Source organism: Paramisgurnus dabryanus, chromosome 16 (genome assembly GCF_030506205.2).
Source record: "Paramisgurnus dabryanus chromosome 16, PD_genome_1.1, whole genome shotgun sequence".
NCBI lineage: Eukaryota > Metazoa > Chordata > Actinopteri > Cypriniformes > Cobitidae > Paramisgurnus > Paramisgurnus dabryanus.
Genome location: NC_133352.1, coordinates 22238354 through 22255387, shown reverse-complemented (window position 1 = coordinate 22255387; position 17034 = coordinate 22238354). Strand labels below are relative to the sequence as shown.

The 17034-nt window shown below is 35.5% G+C and overlaps 1 protein-coding gene across 1 annotated transcript; it reads left to right on the top strand.

The window, feature by feature from the left end:
• Positions 1-9016: 9016 nt before the first annotated feature.
• aga (aspartylglucosaminidase) lies at positions 9017-16951 on the top strand. Its single transcript, XM_065272766.1, has 9 exons — positions 9017-9237; positions 9383-9536; positions 11960-12072; positions 13998-14110; positions 14782-14893; positions 15178-15253; positions 15444-15551; positions 16044-16177; positions 16264-16951. The coding sequence occupies exons 1-9, from the start codon at positions 9138-9140 to the stop codon at positions 16362-16364; spliced, it is 1011 nt and encodes a 336-aa protein (XP_065128838.1). The 5' UTR covers positions 9017-9137; the 3' UTR covers positions 16365-16951.
• The last annotated feature ends 83 nt before the right edge of the window (positions 16952-17034 follow it).

Here is a 17034-nt window from a genome sequence, read left to right as displayed (position 1 = left end):
TTGTTTGATTGAAATTCTTGTCAGATACACCAAGAGTGCCTTCATTGAGCCTCCCACTGTTTGAAAGGTTCACTGTATGCGATATTGGACTATAAGCCCAAAGGGGAAAATACTGAATGGACAAAGAATGAATACCTCAGCGAGGAGAGCCATTTTAATATCAGACACCCTTGGGGTTTCACCATCAACTATTACGAACTGAATCTTCTTTAGCTAATTAAAGATATGAGGAAATGCTTTCATGGGGAAATTAAAACTCACCAGAAGCACAATTCTCACAGATGGTTCTTGACCATCTCAGGCAGGGTGTTACACTGTCTTTCACATATGATTTTGCCATTTATTTCTGCCTCTGAGCTATAATGATCCAAACAGTGTTCATATCACAGTGGGGTGCAAAGAAACACGGCTATTTTGGGTGAGTAAGGGAGGCTTGTACTTAGAGATGGAGAAGCATTAAATTACACTGCAGAATCAATGCCTTGAGAGATGCCAGCTTGGCAAAACTCACAAAAGGACAGAGAGGATGGGATTCTCAGTGAGCCATAGATCCATAAAATCCTGTTGAATTTTAGGCAACACCTCGCTCATGCAAACTCTCACTGTAATATGCTCCAGTCATTATTAAATTCAACAACACCCACATAACGGGTGAGTTCTCTAATGGATATAAAATCCTAATTATGATAACATTTTGATTTATTTATGTAAATCAGTTTGACTGAGGAAAACATAGGAACACAAAATGAGATGATAGAGATGACAGAGATAGACAATGACATAAGTGATATTTCACAGCCTTGCAGGCTCATACATTGACAACCTTGAGAGAGATAGACTGAGATAAACAGAATTGGGTTGCTGTCTTTAATGGAAAGGGGGATATTTAAAGGGGACATATCATGAAAATCTGACCTTTTTCATGTTTAAGTGCTATAATTTGGTCCCCAGTGCTTCAATCAACCTAGAAAATGTGAAAAAGATCAACCCAGTAACTTAGTTTTGGTAAAACATTCTCTGCAAGCCTGTGGAAAAAATAGGTAATTGAAATTTTGCTCACCCTGTGATGTCTGTGATACTGCCCCTTAATCTGCACTATCCAACCATGACACTGACATTTAGTGCAGAGATCAGCTCATTTGCATTTTAAAGGACACACCCAAAACAGCACATTTTTGCAAAGTGGCAATTTTAAAATGTTATAATAAATGATCTATATAGTAATTTGAGCTAAAACTTCACATATGTACTGTGGAGAAACCAGAGATTTATTTGACATCTTAAAAAAGTCTTGTGAAATGTCCCCTTTATGTAAGACACGTAAAAGTGATTGATAGGACTCTATGAACATGTTTCTTTCTGCTTTTCGTTTAAAGGTGCAGTGTGGGACTTTAAGGAGGACCTATTGACAGAAATGCAACATAACTTATATTATCAATGGTGTATAAAGACCTTACATAATGAACTGTATTGTTTTTATTACCTTAGGAGGAGGCGTGTTTATATACCAAGGGTCCCCTTGGAATTCGCCGTCATGTTTCTACAGTAGCCCTAAATGGACAAACCTTTCTACTAGGGGTGTCACGATTCTCCAAATCCTCGATTCGGTTACATTTTTCGATTCTAAGGTCACGATTCAATTCGATCCTCGATTTTTACATTTTTTGAAAGACATAAAAATGCTATGCCATTGTTATTTATTATTACAATTATAGTTTCACAATAACATGCACATTGCGTGGGCTTCACTTTACGCAGGAGAGCTTGGGGAGAGAGGATTCCTTCTTGCATGCACCTGGACTTAATGCGTGCGTCTTGAACTCCTAGCACCTGAAACAAAACCAGCACGTCATGAGCAGATGCGCTTCTTTCTGTCTCACGTGCACGTGCTCTCGCATCTGTCCGAAGTCTAAACATAAACTAAAGTAGTAATCCTTACGTATTTGTTCAGTTTTATACATTTCATGCGAGCTGAGGCAAACTATCCCTTTTGTTTAAAATATAACCCGCTGCATCTTGGCGCCTCTCTCACTCTCGCGCACGTGCAGAGAGCTGCGCTCTGTCCGAAGTCAGATCACTAGGTAGTAATCCTGTTTATGATATGCATTTCAAGGAGTTGTAGCAATACATCCCTCGTGTTTAAAATATAAATCGCGTTCCCTTTGGACAGATGTTTTTAAAGGCACCTTTGATAGTTTTTTTCCAACGCTTGGCAAGCCGACCGGACGTGACATGGGGGCGTGGCAGCATCGACGATCCCATTTTTTAATTCGAAGTTCGAGGTTGTGACTTAATTTCGATCGATTTCGATTAAAAAAATCGAAATCGCGACACCCTTACTTTTCTACAGAGCGCGCTTCGTCTCTACCTTGTCTTAGACGATGACATGTTTGTCCTGTGGTGGCTATCGTAGCTTCTCTTTGCATTCGAAATTGAGGGGTAAGCTACGGATTGGGCTGTTGGTTGCAATTCACAATCTCACCACTAGTTGCACTAAAAACCCACACTGGACCTTTAAACATCATTTTTGTTTTAATTGTTTTCTAAATCCTTCTACATTAGGGTTATTAAAAAACTAATAAACATTTTGTACATTTGCGTAGACAATTACACTCATAAGGACAAAAGAGAATATCATGTTACAAATGTTACATTTATAAAGTATTTGCCATTTGTTATCCTACTTGTAATTCATTATAATAGCAAGCAGCTGCTTGAAGTAAGACAACAGGAGGGCAACAATTACACAATGTTTCAAAGCCCCTTGAGGTGTTTCTGCACGATATCTAACCTTAACCTCAGATACAACGTATTAGAGCCCATACAACTGCAGCCTTATCTGCACTAAACAGACAGAGGGTATAAGAGTGCAATGGGGAATAAGTCAACCATTCAAGTGTGATCACAAACACCGCAGGCCCTAGTGGGTTTTTTCTGTTTGTGATAGATTACACCTTAAAATATATTCAAACCCTAGTGCAGATCACACACACACACACAAATTTTTCCTGTTTGCCAGCCATATAGAGATATAAAGAAAGCAATAATCGAAACAACAGTCCTGGGGATACCAATCTCTAAACTGTCCAGCGTTATTTCAAAGAATTTATTAACAACTCACTTGCAAAGTAATCCCAAAGCAATGACTCAAGGACTGTTTAGACCAATTACATTTTTTATGTTTGTGTACTATTGTGACTCTTCAGCCCCATCAACTGGTCAAAGAAAAGGCTTTTTTACCCGAGAGCTTTAAGTACATTTTAGATTTTATCTAGCACCTACTAGATCTTCATTTAAATGGTTGGCCATTAACAATCAAACATCACACTACAATTTACAAGATAAAGTGGTCTCTCTCTTACTGTCTGTCTTTGTACTGGACGGTGGCTCTTTCAAGCCAATAACTTTAATTTATTTAATCTTATTTCTATTAAGTGTATTTTTCAGTAGATACTTTCCAAATACGGATTAGATTTATCCGGCCTTAGTTATATAAGGACATTTAAGTAGTTTACAAACAAACCTTACAAAAAACAATACTGGTGTGCAAAATAATGAGACTTACATATGTTAAGATATAACAGTGCAAGGGGTTTTTATATTAAGGTAGCTCAAACATGCATTTTAATTTGGGACTATGATAAGCCCTGCCCGAGAACCTGTTTGTTGTGAGACTTTATTTATTTATTCCTTAAATGTTCATCAAAATCATTTTTTATCTTGCTTTTTATGGAGTATTGATGGCCATCATGTTCAATTGTGACAGTTAACATCGAGTTAGCATATGTGTTTATTAAAATGTTACCTTAAATACATTTAATCTTCCACTTCCAGACATATGGACCATACTGGAAGTCTCTCTTTTTAGGCTGGAATTGACGCTGACCATAACAAGATTCTTTGCATTTCCACCTAAAAGCAAGTGGGTAACATAAACATGCTTTATGGAAAAGTGCATTACAAGTTCAATTCAGCTGTTCTGTTGATTTCAATGGTGAAAATAATAGATAAAACAAGCATTTTATTTAATTTTTTGCAAACAAAAGCAAGAAAACTCAACTGGTTATTGCAAAATCATATGTGACCCTGACATCCATAATCGAATTATGGAATTAGGAGCATATGATTTCACTCACTAATTTCTCATTCATTTCAATCTTTGACATGACCTAACACAGCCATAATAAAGATGTCAATGTAATATTTTCATAAAATGTTCTCTATATTAGGGTGAATTCACGTAGAAACCAGTTAATAATATAAAATGATTTGAGCTGGGTTTTCACAGATTGGGTCACAATCCCAAAATTGATTTTCCCACGATGAAATGCATTTCCTCTGTAATGTTCTCAGAGACGATCATACAAATTCAATCAACCCATCCTTCTGTGCTTGACTCTGCATCATTAAAGGCCTCCATTCTTTCCATCTTGTTGCTTATGCAGCAGAGATGGATGCAAGCTGGCAAACTCAGACCCATTATTCTGGTGGCTTGAGTTTTGCCAGAGGCCATCATTCTACATTAATGATAGTGGCTAAGACTTAAGCGGGAATGGACCCAAGATAGGTGGCAAAAATATAGAGCTGCTCCAGGGTTAAGTTCCTCTTCAAAACAGAAATCACAGTATATGACAGAAAAACTGGCGAGACATATGGGGAGAACATTTCTTCGTCATCAGAGTCATCGTTAGTACATTCTTTGCTAACCTTTGGGTCACTTGTGAGATATTCATTGTATATATAAGCATATGCAAGTTTACAATTTAGCAGAAATAAATCTTTCTTTGTGAACAATGTGTTACAATGTGTTAAATCTTTTATTTTGAGCCATAATGAGTTACTTCTAATAGGTGACATTCGGGGACTGTCAAACTCTCACTTTTTGGCATTCATTTAATTAGATCTGAGATAGACAAGCAGACAACTCATGCTAACAGCAAAAGCTTTGTAATTAGGCAAAGTATTTGATTTATTTTAATAGTGATAGCTCCTCTTAAGGGTAAAAAAAGATTTGTCTCCCCTTGTCTTACCAAATGTTTGTTCTGAAAAGTTTGAGATCTTCTGTTGGCTGATCTATCATACTGAATGTTTATTCGCACAACAAACATAAAAATTCTCCCCACTGGTCAGGTGACTGCTGTGTAAGTTAACTCTTCAAATCTTTTTTTTTTCTTGATTTCCATGTGTTACATCATTTAAAAAGTAATTTTTCTGTCTGTCATTATTAACAAACAAATTCTTCCATCTGTTTAACTTTCTCTGAATACATATGAAAGCAGGTAAAGTATAAACTTGTATACTGTATTGTATAATAAATCTTTTGAGCCTTTAAAATGTTAGTTTACGTGTGCCCTCGTTTTAGTTGTTATCCCTACTATTGAAACCCATTTTAGTCATCCAAAATGCTCTCAATCTTTCATGACATTTTGGTAAGATTTTAGTGATTATCATTGACATATCCATTTATATGATTTGTATAAAATAATGCTTCAAATTTGTAATGTTAAAGCTCCCATAACACAAGCTGTTTTTGCATATCTCATGTTAATCTGAGGAACGTATAGAATAGTATGACATCCTTCAAATCTCAGAAGAGTCTTAAGTTTCATCAGATTTATAAAAGACAGATCAGCTCTAGCGAACGTTTCTGGAAAAACACGACCCCCTTGGGCGTGCAGTGGGAGGAGTGAGTCACAAGCAACACACACAATCTCTGGATAACTTAGGATTCACTATGTTTGTGTCATTTACATTATGCACTAACAAGCCGATTTCCAACATAACAAAAACGATTTTCTTATCGCCTGCAACTCATGACCTGGTTGGCACTTTTCAACGAAATCCAGCATTAAACAAACACACAGAAGTGGGCGTGCTTTTCCTAGGGATGGGCCCATAAAAGAAATATGTCATGTAACGTCTGCCCATGGTACGTAAGATGTACCCATTAAAAAAAAAAAAAACTGTACAAATGCATTTGGCACAGAAATACTCGGTCACCCATCCAACTTTGCCCCCGGGAGAGGAGTTATCCAACGAAGAGGAAGACAGAGGGGTGTTGTTGCATATATGAATATATATTAAACAGCTGTCCATTGTGGTTTAATTGGGCTAGTTTAACGTAATTCCAGTTAAGGACAAACTTGTTATGACGATGTATGTCACATGAGGTTTTTAACATGGCGAATGTAGTATGTCCAATTTCATTTTACTATCTGTTATACTCAAAAAAATATTGGGTTGTTTTTAACCCAGGGCTGGGTGACTATTGGACAGAACATGTGAAGGGTTGCTTCTGGGTTGGGTATAACACAATCTGGAGGATAATTGCAGAAATACAGATTTCCGGAAAAACTCGGCATCGGCAGGGAAGCGTTTTCTCTTAAAGGGGTCATATTATGAGATATTTTTAAGATGTTAAATAAATCTTTGCTGTCCCCAGAGTGTGTATGTGAAGTTTTAGCTCAAAATACCATATAGAAAATTTATTATAGCATGTTAAAATCGCAAATTTGTAGGCCTGAGCAAAAGTGTGCCGTTTTTGGGTGTGTCCTTTAAAATGCAAATGAGCAGATGAAATGCAAACACTGATCACAATGATGGTGGTTTGTTGTAATTGAAACTCAATTGTGCTGTCAAGTCCTTCTTTTCTTCCTCTTTCTCTCTGAACTAAATAGCAGTGCTGTGGTTGGATAGTGCAGATAAAGGGGGCGGTATTATTGTAATTCGCCTTGCTACCTACCTCACAAAACAGGCGAAATCTGAACAACCTAATTTTTCACATGCTTGCAGAAAATGGCTTACTCAAATTAAGTTACTGGGTTGATCTTTATCACATTTTCTAGGTTTATAGAAGCACTGGGGACCCAATTATAGCACTTAAACATGAAAAAAGTCACATTTTCACGCTATGACCCTTTTAATTGATGAGTTAACTCCTCCGTCAAGTTAACTTGTTAATGGTGGGAAAAGTTAAGAGGCAATACGGCAATCACAATGGCTCATACATACTGTAGGACTAGAAGCAAGATCACAGAACAAAAGGTGCACAAAAAAAATACAACAAATGATATAAAACAGACAGAAACATATAGGGAATGTCAAAAGAACAAAGCAAATCCTGAAAAAGTATTGTCGTGGTGAAAAAGAAACTAATGAGATTACACAGCAATGACTGTGTCAATGTTTTTAATGGTACTGAGTTGCAATAAATCATTTTATTGATGTGTGCATTCGGTTAATATAAAATAGGTGAAATGTATTATTCTCTATGAAACAGTTTATCTTTAAAAAATCATCTGCAGTATGTCAAGAGAAATTTATTTTGAAAAAGTGAAAAAAGTTTCAGTAAAGTTCAATCATATTAGATGTTATGTATACTATAGGACATGCTTTTCATTAAAAAACATATGCCTGAAGGCTTGCCAGTTAACCAAAAAAAAAAAAACTCCTGCAATATTATCATAAAGAAATTGATGTTTGGCTATGTAATAGATTCCTAGAGATTTTTGTTGAGTCACTTGAAGTTTGTAGTGTTAGATCTGTTTATGTCCTCAGTGTTTTTAATAACCGGTTCAGAGCCGTCCTTCAGCCCCTCCTTTAAGCTCTAACACTCTCCTCTGCTGCACACAGACTCTTTTATCAGGCATTATTGTATGAGGGCAAATCCATGAATAAAATATGTTAGAAAACTGTATATTCCTTTTAATGAATAATGTAACAGCAAATTCAATATCTTTGCTTTCTTGTTCTGGTTAGAGCAATGTTTTGTCACAACCTGTATGTTCTGCTGCTTCTGGGTTAGCATATACAAGGGCAGGGCAAATAATTATAGGATTTACTATAATATAGAAAACACTATTTAGTCAGCAGATCACATGCCATGAATACATCAACCTGGCATAGCAGACAGGAATATATTACATAGCCAAACATCAATTTCTTTATGTAAATATTGTAGGCTTTTTGGTTACCTGGCAAGCCTTCAGGGCAGGCATATGTTTTTATGGATATTATCATACATCACATTTATTGGAGTTTGAGATTGCAGGCATCTTTGTTTAACAGATTTTGGGTCTAATGTGGCAGAAGTGAATGGCAGTTTAGAAATTATTCTAATGCCAAAGAAAATCCAAGTGAAAGGTATAATTTGATGGAGTGCTTGCAACCAGTTTAACCATCATTGTTGTAAAACTATGGTAATGCATTTTTACCATAAAACAGCCCACCAAATGGTTAGTATACTTTATAATAATGATTTGATTTTTGTATAGGTAATAATGAAGGCACTTTTGGTGTTAAGTTAACCTCACAGACTGGAATTAGTGCTGGGCAAAGATAATTGCGATTATTGGCATACAAAATAAAAGTTTGCATAATATATGTGTGTACTGTGTGTAAGTATTATGTATATTTAACCACATACATTAAAAAATTTCAATTTGTATATAATTTAGAATATATAAAAATATAAATAAATACATATGTAAATGTTTCTTAAATACATAAATGAATGTGTGTGTGTGTGTGTGTGTGTGTGTGTATATTTATATATACATAATAATTACACACAGCACACACTCATATATTATGCAAAAAAACTTTTATTTTGTATGTGATTAATCATGATTAATCTTTGCCCATGCACTAACTGGAATCTGATGAGAAGCTGAACGTCATAAAAATAATTTATCTATATTGATAAAAAATGAGAGAGAATAAATGCTTATATCTTTTAAATGTGAATTTTTCCAAAGTTTAAAGCAAGCTAACCAGATATCCGTTAAGCTTACATATTTGTACTAAAAGCAAAATAAGATTTTTTTTTTATTATTTGACTTTAAGGTGATATAATTTTAGCAGATTTTTTTAGCGTCCTTTTATTTAGAAAGTTGATATCTGAGATGTTAAAAAAACAACAACAACAACAACAAAAAAAAAACGTCCAGTAACAAATGGTCATCTGCACCGCACATTCCGACTGCGCCGTCCCTTTAAATAAACTCGTGACGAAACCACGTGACAAAACACGGAAGTGCATACAGTAGTTCATTGACGAGGCACATGACATGATAGTCAACTTTAAAGATGTTTTGAGTATTTGCCTTTTTAGAGGAAGTGCATAAGAGTATTTCATTATGATAAAAATATGTCTCATAATTTGCTTGCTACCTCTTAGCAAAGCCGCTCTGCCCTTGGTTATCAATACTTGGCGTTTTGAAGATGCAACAAGCGAGGGTAATCAAACAGCACTATTATTATGGCTGATCGACCCGTGCGTCTCCGATACTACCTGCCACGGTTTTATTTTCTTTGGTTGATCCTCAAAGGCATGCCAGTGCGGACTTTAATCTAAATTGTGTTTCTCTCTCTCTCGTTCTAGCCTGGAGCACGCTGCAAAAAGGCGGCTCGTTTGTTGATGCGGTGGAGAGGGGCTGCGGGCTGTGTGAGATGGAGCAGTGTGACGGAAGCGTGGGGTTTGGTGACCACCCGGACGAGCAGGGAGAGACCACCTTGGATGCTATGATCATGAATGGGTATGGGAATACAGTACCGCGTTCTACTCTTACTGCAAAGGCTTTGTAATTAGACTGGCTGGCAAAGTATAGGTGATATTGTTTTAAACTGATTGCTTCTCTGAAGGGCAAAATAAGATGTTTGTTCTAAAAAGTTTGAGATCTTCTAATAGCAGTTCCATCATATTAAATGTTTATTTGTACAACAAACATCAAAATTGTGTGTGAATGTGTAAAAACTAACAGATGAGACTACATTTACAAGTAAATCAATTAAATTACATTTTCCTCTTTTTGGAATTTTGTGTTGGCTTAAAGCCGAGGAAACTCCTCTCTTACAACTGTTAAGATTCTTACAAATCTATCAAAATATATCAAATCAATATTTTAAGTACATAAACATACTTACCAATGTTACAAGTAGCCATATAATAAATGGGATAATGTACATCCAGCCGGATGTTATTGCAAAGATATTCCCACCCTGTCGGCTTACTGTACATTATCCCAGGGGCGTAGGCAGAAATTGTATTTTGGGCGGGCCGGAGCAAAAGTGAGTGGGCCTATAGTTTATCAGAATAAAATTACTTAAATAATAAATAAACCTTAAAGTGGAAAAAAACAATAGACAAACTGCAAAAACAGTGACATCTTTACTTTTCAATTTTTGGCGAAGTCAATAATAAAACACTGTCTAAACATGTTAAACCAACAGAGCTCAATAAAGGCTGGACAAACCAGGATTATTCAGGCTAGTCAGCAGTGCAAAAACAGTTCACCTGAAATAAAGTAGGCTAAAAATAAATTGAAATGACGAAACTCTCAGCAGAGCACGGTTTGAAATAAATAACAACACACTGCCTAAGTTATGTTAAATCAACCATATACAGTGCAATCAGCCTGTTGGAAATTAAGCTTTTGTGCCAAAAATAGCAACTCATTTAAATTAAACAATGTAAGTTTAACCTATAAGGCTGGCATACATCTATAGTACACAACACACCACTTAGTTAAATCACTTCACGAGCAAAAATAAGGAAATTAGTTAAACAGCATGCCTACCTTTGTTGTTTTAATTCTACAAAACAAGACGCAAACGCCTGGGTTTGATGTTGAAAACAGAAATGATCTCATTATAGTCCAAAGAGTCACAGAGTTCTTTTTCAAAAAACAAAAGGTTGTTGAGGCGGGTAGTAACTTATGGATGCAAATTGGGTTGTGAAGGTGGTTCATCAATTGCAGTTAGATCGGCGGGTAACCTGTGTCAGACTGACCGGGAGAGAGCACTGGAACTGCCGCCAGGGAGCAAGCGGCAGCCGGCGCCACCAGCGTCTGAAGAACTGGGCTGGTAACACTCGTTAGATGGAGGCAGTGGCGTAACTTATCTTCTTCATCAAATCTTGCTTTTTTAAATAACACATTAAAGAAACTTTAGCCATTATTGTGGCAATGTTAATATTAGCTAAAAAAGCAGTTAGCAAAGTTAGCTGGCAGACTGCCAGAGCCCGCTGGCCGCCGCCCCCCACAGAGTCTATCTATCAGAACTCCTAGCAACCAATTACGTTTCGGAAGCTTCCTACAACTTGCTTCAACAATTCCATATTATTTAGAAAGCAAATTAAACACACACCAGTCAATAATAAATCCGGTTTATGTTAATATATTTTATTAAATACATTTGAATAATAAAAGTAAACTAAAAATGTATTTTGGTTAAACTTGCCTGGGCGGGCAAGGGAGTTATGTGGGCGGGCCAGTGCCGCCCTGGCCCATTACTGGCTACACCCCTGCATTATCCCCTACATAACAATTGCTAAAAGTATCATAACACTGCTCATCTGGGTACTGGTACTACTTTATCAGGTCTTAATTGGTTACAAATTAGCTAATAAAATACTTTAAAACAATATACCATCATGTCCACTTATGTCCTCATGAGGCAACTAGCCGTATAGACGGTTACAGCAGTAACAACCTAAGCAAAAGGAATTATGTATATAATGTTAACAACAGATCGGCTGCCAAACCTCCCTTCACATAGCGGTGATCCATGATGGCCGTCTCCCCTCGTCTTTAGCAAACCAAATTTTTTTTTTATTTTGACAAGGTATTTGTTCAAGAGTTCAGTTTAGCTACTAGCCAGACCCAATTATAGCACTTAAACATGCAAAAAGTCAATTTTCATGATATGTACCCTTTCGCCTAGATGTGTAATTGCGACATAGTACGTGCGTCCGATGAAACCGCCTATAAGCGGGATAGTGTACATACATACACTTGTTTATCATCACTTGTGATTGCATTGTCTATGCTATTTTGTGACAACTACTGGTTGGAAATGCATCATCCCGTACTTAAAATATTTGGTATCCAAAACTTTGTAAACTGAATATTTATTATCTACATAAAATGCTAACTGTGCTGTTTTCCCCTGATTTTTTCAGAGATACAATGGAAGTGGGTGCAGTGGGAGACCTGCGTAGGATTAAAAATGCTGTGAGCGTGGCTCGAGCAGTAATGGAAAACACAGATCATACCTTCTTAGTGGGAGAATCAGGTACAAAAACTATATACTTATTGGAGACTTATATTTGCTTATTAAAGCCAATATCAATAAACCTGCAAGCAACTTTTTGCATGAAGTCTATGAATTGTAATGCACTTTAGATTAGATTAAAAAAGATTTAAAAGTCAACTGAATGCATAAATGTAAAAGCCTGCAGATATGGTCAAGATGTTTAAATGTCATTATAAGCAAATGTCAGAATGGGACAGAAATGTGTGCTTAGGTGGGGTGGCTTAAGTGTCTCATCAACTGCTGGTCTGAGATCCCAGGTGAAAAAAAGTATGCTTCCATAATGTACTTTAAGTGCTCTATTTATATACATAATATATTAAAAATTATTCTTTAGTACTTCTTAAAATAATCTTAAAAACTTTTAAGTGTACTCAACTGTGCTATTTTTAGGCAACATTAATTTAAATCAAAATGTGCTTTTAACCTTGTATTAAATACATCTGTTTAAATATATATATATATATATATATATATATATATATATATATATATATATATATATATTATTTAGTGTCCACTTATAAAAACCGTCTTTGCATGAAAGTTTTAAATGGTAACCAAATACATTTTTTAATAGAGATTGTATGTTAAAAGCATATTTTATTTATAAACATGGTGTTTTTAAAATAGTACAGTAGATGTTGAAGTACAATTTTTTTTTGGCATGTTAAGGGACAAAATTAGTGTGTGAAAATAAAACACTTAAGTACATTAGGGAAGCAAACTTTCTATTTACCTGGCATTGTCACACATAACAAGTGTTTACAAACAATTTACAAACAACACATTTCGGTGGGAGCGTTCAAAGGAAAATGCTGCTCACACTGACAAGACAGCAACACGGATATAACAGAGCTTTGCGACAGTGTTATGCACCAGAGCAACATCTCCTGGCAGGAAAAGCTACGACAAAAAGTAGACTGGAAAATTGGATTGGAAAATCATTGCATAGTCTGACAAATATTGATGGTAGAGTTAGAATAGGTTTTGAACAATATGAGTTTATGGATCTAATCTACTGTAAACACTTGAGGCTACTGGCAGTGGTATAATAGTTTTGACACACATTAAGCCCCTTATTACAGATCTGCTGCAGTCGTCCTAGTATTCTTGCTGACCATGTGCATCTCTTTATGGCCACAGAATACCCATCTTCTAATGGCTAATTCTGCAGGAAAGCACACCGTATCATAAGCATATTCTGGTTTCACAAAAACAATAATTACCAGATTTAATCCAACAGTAATTTTTTCAGCATTATGTTGAATTCATCACTGGAAAATACAGGAAAGGTAACCAAACAGTCATTTTCTGCTGGCCTATTCAACCATTCATTCATCTAAAATATGTTTAGGCATTGGAGCCCTGTTCAGACAGAGTTATTATTTAAAGTCGAAAAAGCACTTGTACTTCTATAAAGCATGAAAACTATTAATGTAATCTGTTCTTTTAATCAAAAGGAATTATGGAGTATTAAAGCAGCATTATTTCTGTATACAAGGCTGCTCTACTGCATGCGTAATATCCACATTACAATGAGAAAAGCTGAGTCAGCCTCCCACTGCTCCCAGTTTTGCTTTTTCCTGCATTTAGGGGTGGTTTTTCGGACAGAGATTAGCTTGAGCCAGGACTAGGCCTTAGTTTAACTAGGAAATATAATTAGTTTTAACAAACATGCCATACTAAAAACATTACTTGTGTGCATTTTGAGGAAAAAACAAAGGGCACTGATGTATTTTAAGATATGTCAGTGCAAGTTGTTTTCAGTTTGGACAGCTCTTAAATTTATTTTAGTCTACGACTTTCTGGGAAACCGCCCCTTAATGTTTATTTTAAACCAGCTCTGTATGCGATTCGGTTGCACAATGTTTTAATACTAAAGCAAACTTTCTTTTTTTTTGCAGCCTCAATCTTTGCTGAAAACATGGGCTTTAAATCTGAAGACTTGTCCACTAACAAATCAATAACAATTTTCTCCCAATGGTTGCAGAACAATTGTCAACCCAACTATAGAAAGGTGAGTTTGTTTCCCCAAAAACCAGGAACTCCTTTGTAATCATCACCCCGGGGTTAACCATCAAGTTCCTAAGCACATTTTGCAACTTCAAACATGGTTTTAGAAGCTGAATTGTGGTAGATAAATGTTTCGATATACTTCAAATGTACCAAACGCCTTCGTGATAAACGGTCAGTGTTATGGCTAGAATCAAGCACGTCTTGTGCTTTACAAATTTTATAAAGGTCCATACAGGGAACAGGGTTTACATCAGTGATGTTTAGGGAGGATTTTGGTTTAATCACTGTAAAACAAAATGCAAAATGAAACATAGCAACAATGAATAATGCATTGTGAGTTTTATGAAGAATACAAGAGTTGATTCCAACATTGTGCTATTGGCACAGTCAAAGCCCTATGGAAATACAGAGAACAATATTCTGAATACATTTGTGTTCTCATACGCAAGTAGATAAAACTGTATGCATTGTTGGCCAAGTTAATCATATCTTTAAAAAAAGAAATATTTTCACAGCTTAGAAAACCCTAAAGTTGACAAGGCAAACTAGGAAGCAATAGTGAACAAAAAATATAGCCTCGCGTCAGCTTTGCAACACAAACTTTTAAGTCAAAGTTTTCTCTTCTTCTTAAATCAATGCATTATTTAAGAACATTGTATTTTTATTTTTCAGAATGTTTTTCCAGACCCCTCCAAATTCTGTGGGCCATACAAGCCTAAAACCATGCTAAGGAGGCCAAAACATAAGAAAAGAGACATTGACCCCAGAGCTCATGATACAATTGGTAATATTCCTGTTAGAATTCACGCTTGTTTATTGTAAATGCAAGAAATATAAATAAACCATGTGCATTAAACAAGATGCGATTTAGACGAATTATGTCTGTGAACTATATTTTGATGTTAAACTTTGAAATCATCGATTCAATTTAATTGCGATGATTAATAATGCTTATTCCTTATAAAAGCAATATGTGTAATAAGTTATAAGAGGATATGTAAAAAAACACATTTTTGATTACATTCATTGTAGACCTGTTACACTGTTACAATTCATTTACATATCTAGGAATGATTGTGATTGATAAAAATGGAAAGGTGGCTGCTGCAACATCAACTAATGGAGCAAGTCATAAGATACCTGGGTAGGTATAAACTTTCTGTGGATGTTCTGACATAAATAATAATGGTAGAGGTCTGTGAAAATTTAAAACTGAAGAGAAATTTATCAGAAAATCTTCTTTGAGACAGTACTGACTGTAATAGTAATGCATTAAAGTTGCATGTTTCCATCCCCTTATTGATTGAGATGAACACGCATGTTGATTTGTGTAGCCGTGTAGGTGATTCACCAGTGGCTGGAGCTGGAGCTTATGCAGATAGCATAGCGGGGGGAGCTGCTGCCACTGGCGATGGTGACGTCATGATGCGTTTTCTTCCAAGGTAATCACCCTTGTTACAAGATTAATTATTTTATTAGCATCAGCCATAAAATGGTACGAGCTGCCTTGATGAGGTAATTTTGTGGGAGATTATTAAAATGAAATTTACAATCCTTAATTATATATATTTTAGTAAGCCAATACATGCAATGCTAAATCCATAAACTTTTTTTTCTTTTAAAAGCCACGCCAGCTTCTGTGTTTCTGGAGAGATCCGGCTTTAAGCAATTTTTTTCTTTTTATTATATAAAATTAATGTTCATTTCATCTAAAAAAGTAACGCTACATTTAGATTAAATGACTTGGTAACACTTTTTAAAAGTATCAACAGAATAAGACAAGCTCCTCACCGGAATAGAATACAATCCAAATATGTTTTAATCGATAGTTGATTCTGACCAGATTAACATTTTGGAGTGTAAATCCATAAACTCTGAAATAATTTGACATTTCTAATGTTTTTAATCACCAACATTTATTGTTGTTGTTTAAGTTTTTTAGCTGTTGAATTAATGAGATCTGGAGCTGAACCATCCATTGCTTGCAAGACAGCCATCTCTAGAATCAAGAAATACTACCCCACATTTTTTGGAGCTGTTATTTGTGCCAATACTACTGGTGGATACGGTAGGAAAATAAATGTCTGTTCTTAATCATTTCGTAAGTCCAATCTGAATGTGAATAAGATGATCATACAAGTCTTTTATTCAAAGGTGCTGCTTGCAACAAGATTCCTGAGCTCAGTCAGTTCTCCTTCATGGTGTTTAACTCGCAGACAAATCAACCTCGGCTGGAGAAAGTGGACTGCTTTTAATCACACGCATCTTGGTTTTTAATGTCTTTCAGTTCTGTCTAGTAATTGCTATTTATTAGTTTGTGCCTTACGATCAAGGTTTCCTATGCAACATTTTGAATAAAATATTTTAGTAAACCGTTAGATCAAGGGAATGTTGATCAATCAAGTTTTTTAAATGACATTGTGCTGCGTTGCGTTTTGAAGCATGGTAAAGATATCTATGCTATAGACATTTGTTGTGTTGTATATGCTAATAGACCACTTTCGTGTTTGCAAACCGAGATGACGTTTTTGTGGGCGGAGCCAAACTGGTTGCAGAAAGGTTGTGAGAAGTGTTTTAGCATTAAACTGTGATTGTTATGGATCTGGTGTTCTGTCGGAGTCTGATTCCCCTATGTCTGATTTAGTGCAATGTTTTGTATAGCGTTTTAATCACGTTACGTTTCTTTTTTTAGATAAATAAAAAGTTTAAAAGGCTTGGCTACTGATATGCATGTATGTAATGCATGTGTATTGTTCTTTTTTGCTAAATCAATTATTTTTAAAATACATATAGCAATACTATCATGTTTTCTACATAATAAAGTTTATTAAATATTTCATCATTTTCCTGTTTTCTATTATTTCTTCTTTATATTTATAGCCTACATGTTTGTTCGAAAACTATTATAAAAGTGTTATGTTTACA

Bases quoted from the DNA above. Each gene is read 5' to 3' on its own strand.
- aga (XM_065272766.1), top strand. From the start codon at position 9,138: ATGATAAAAATATGTCTCATAATTTGCTTGCTACCTCTTAGCAAAGCC. The intron at 14,894-15,177 runs GTAATATTCCTG...TTACATATCTAG, and splicing joins CAGAGCTCATGATACAATTG to GAATGATTGTGATTGATAAA. The intron at 16,178-16,263 runs GTAGGAAAATAA...TTTTATTCAAAG, and splicing joins CAATACTACTGGTGGATACG to GTGCTGCTTGCAACAAGATT.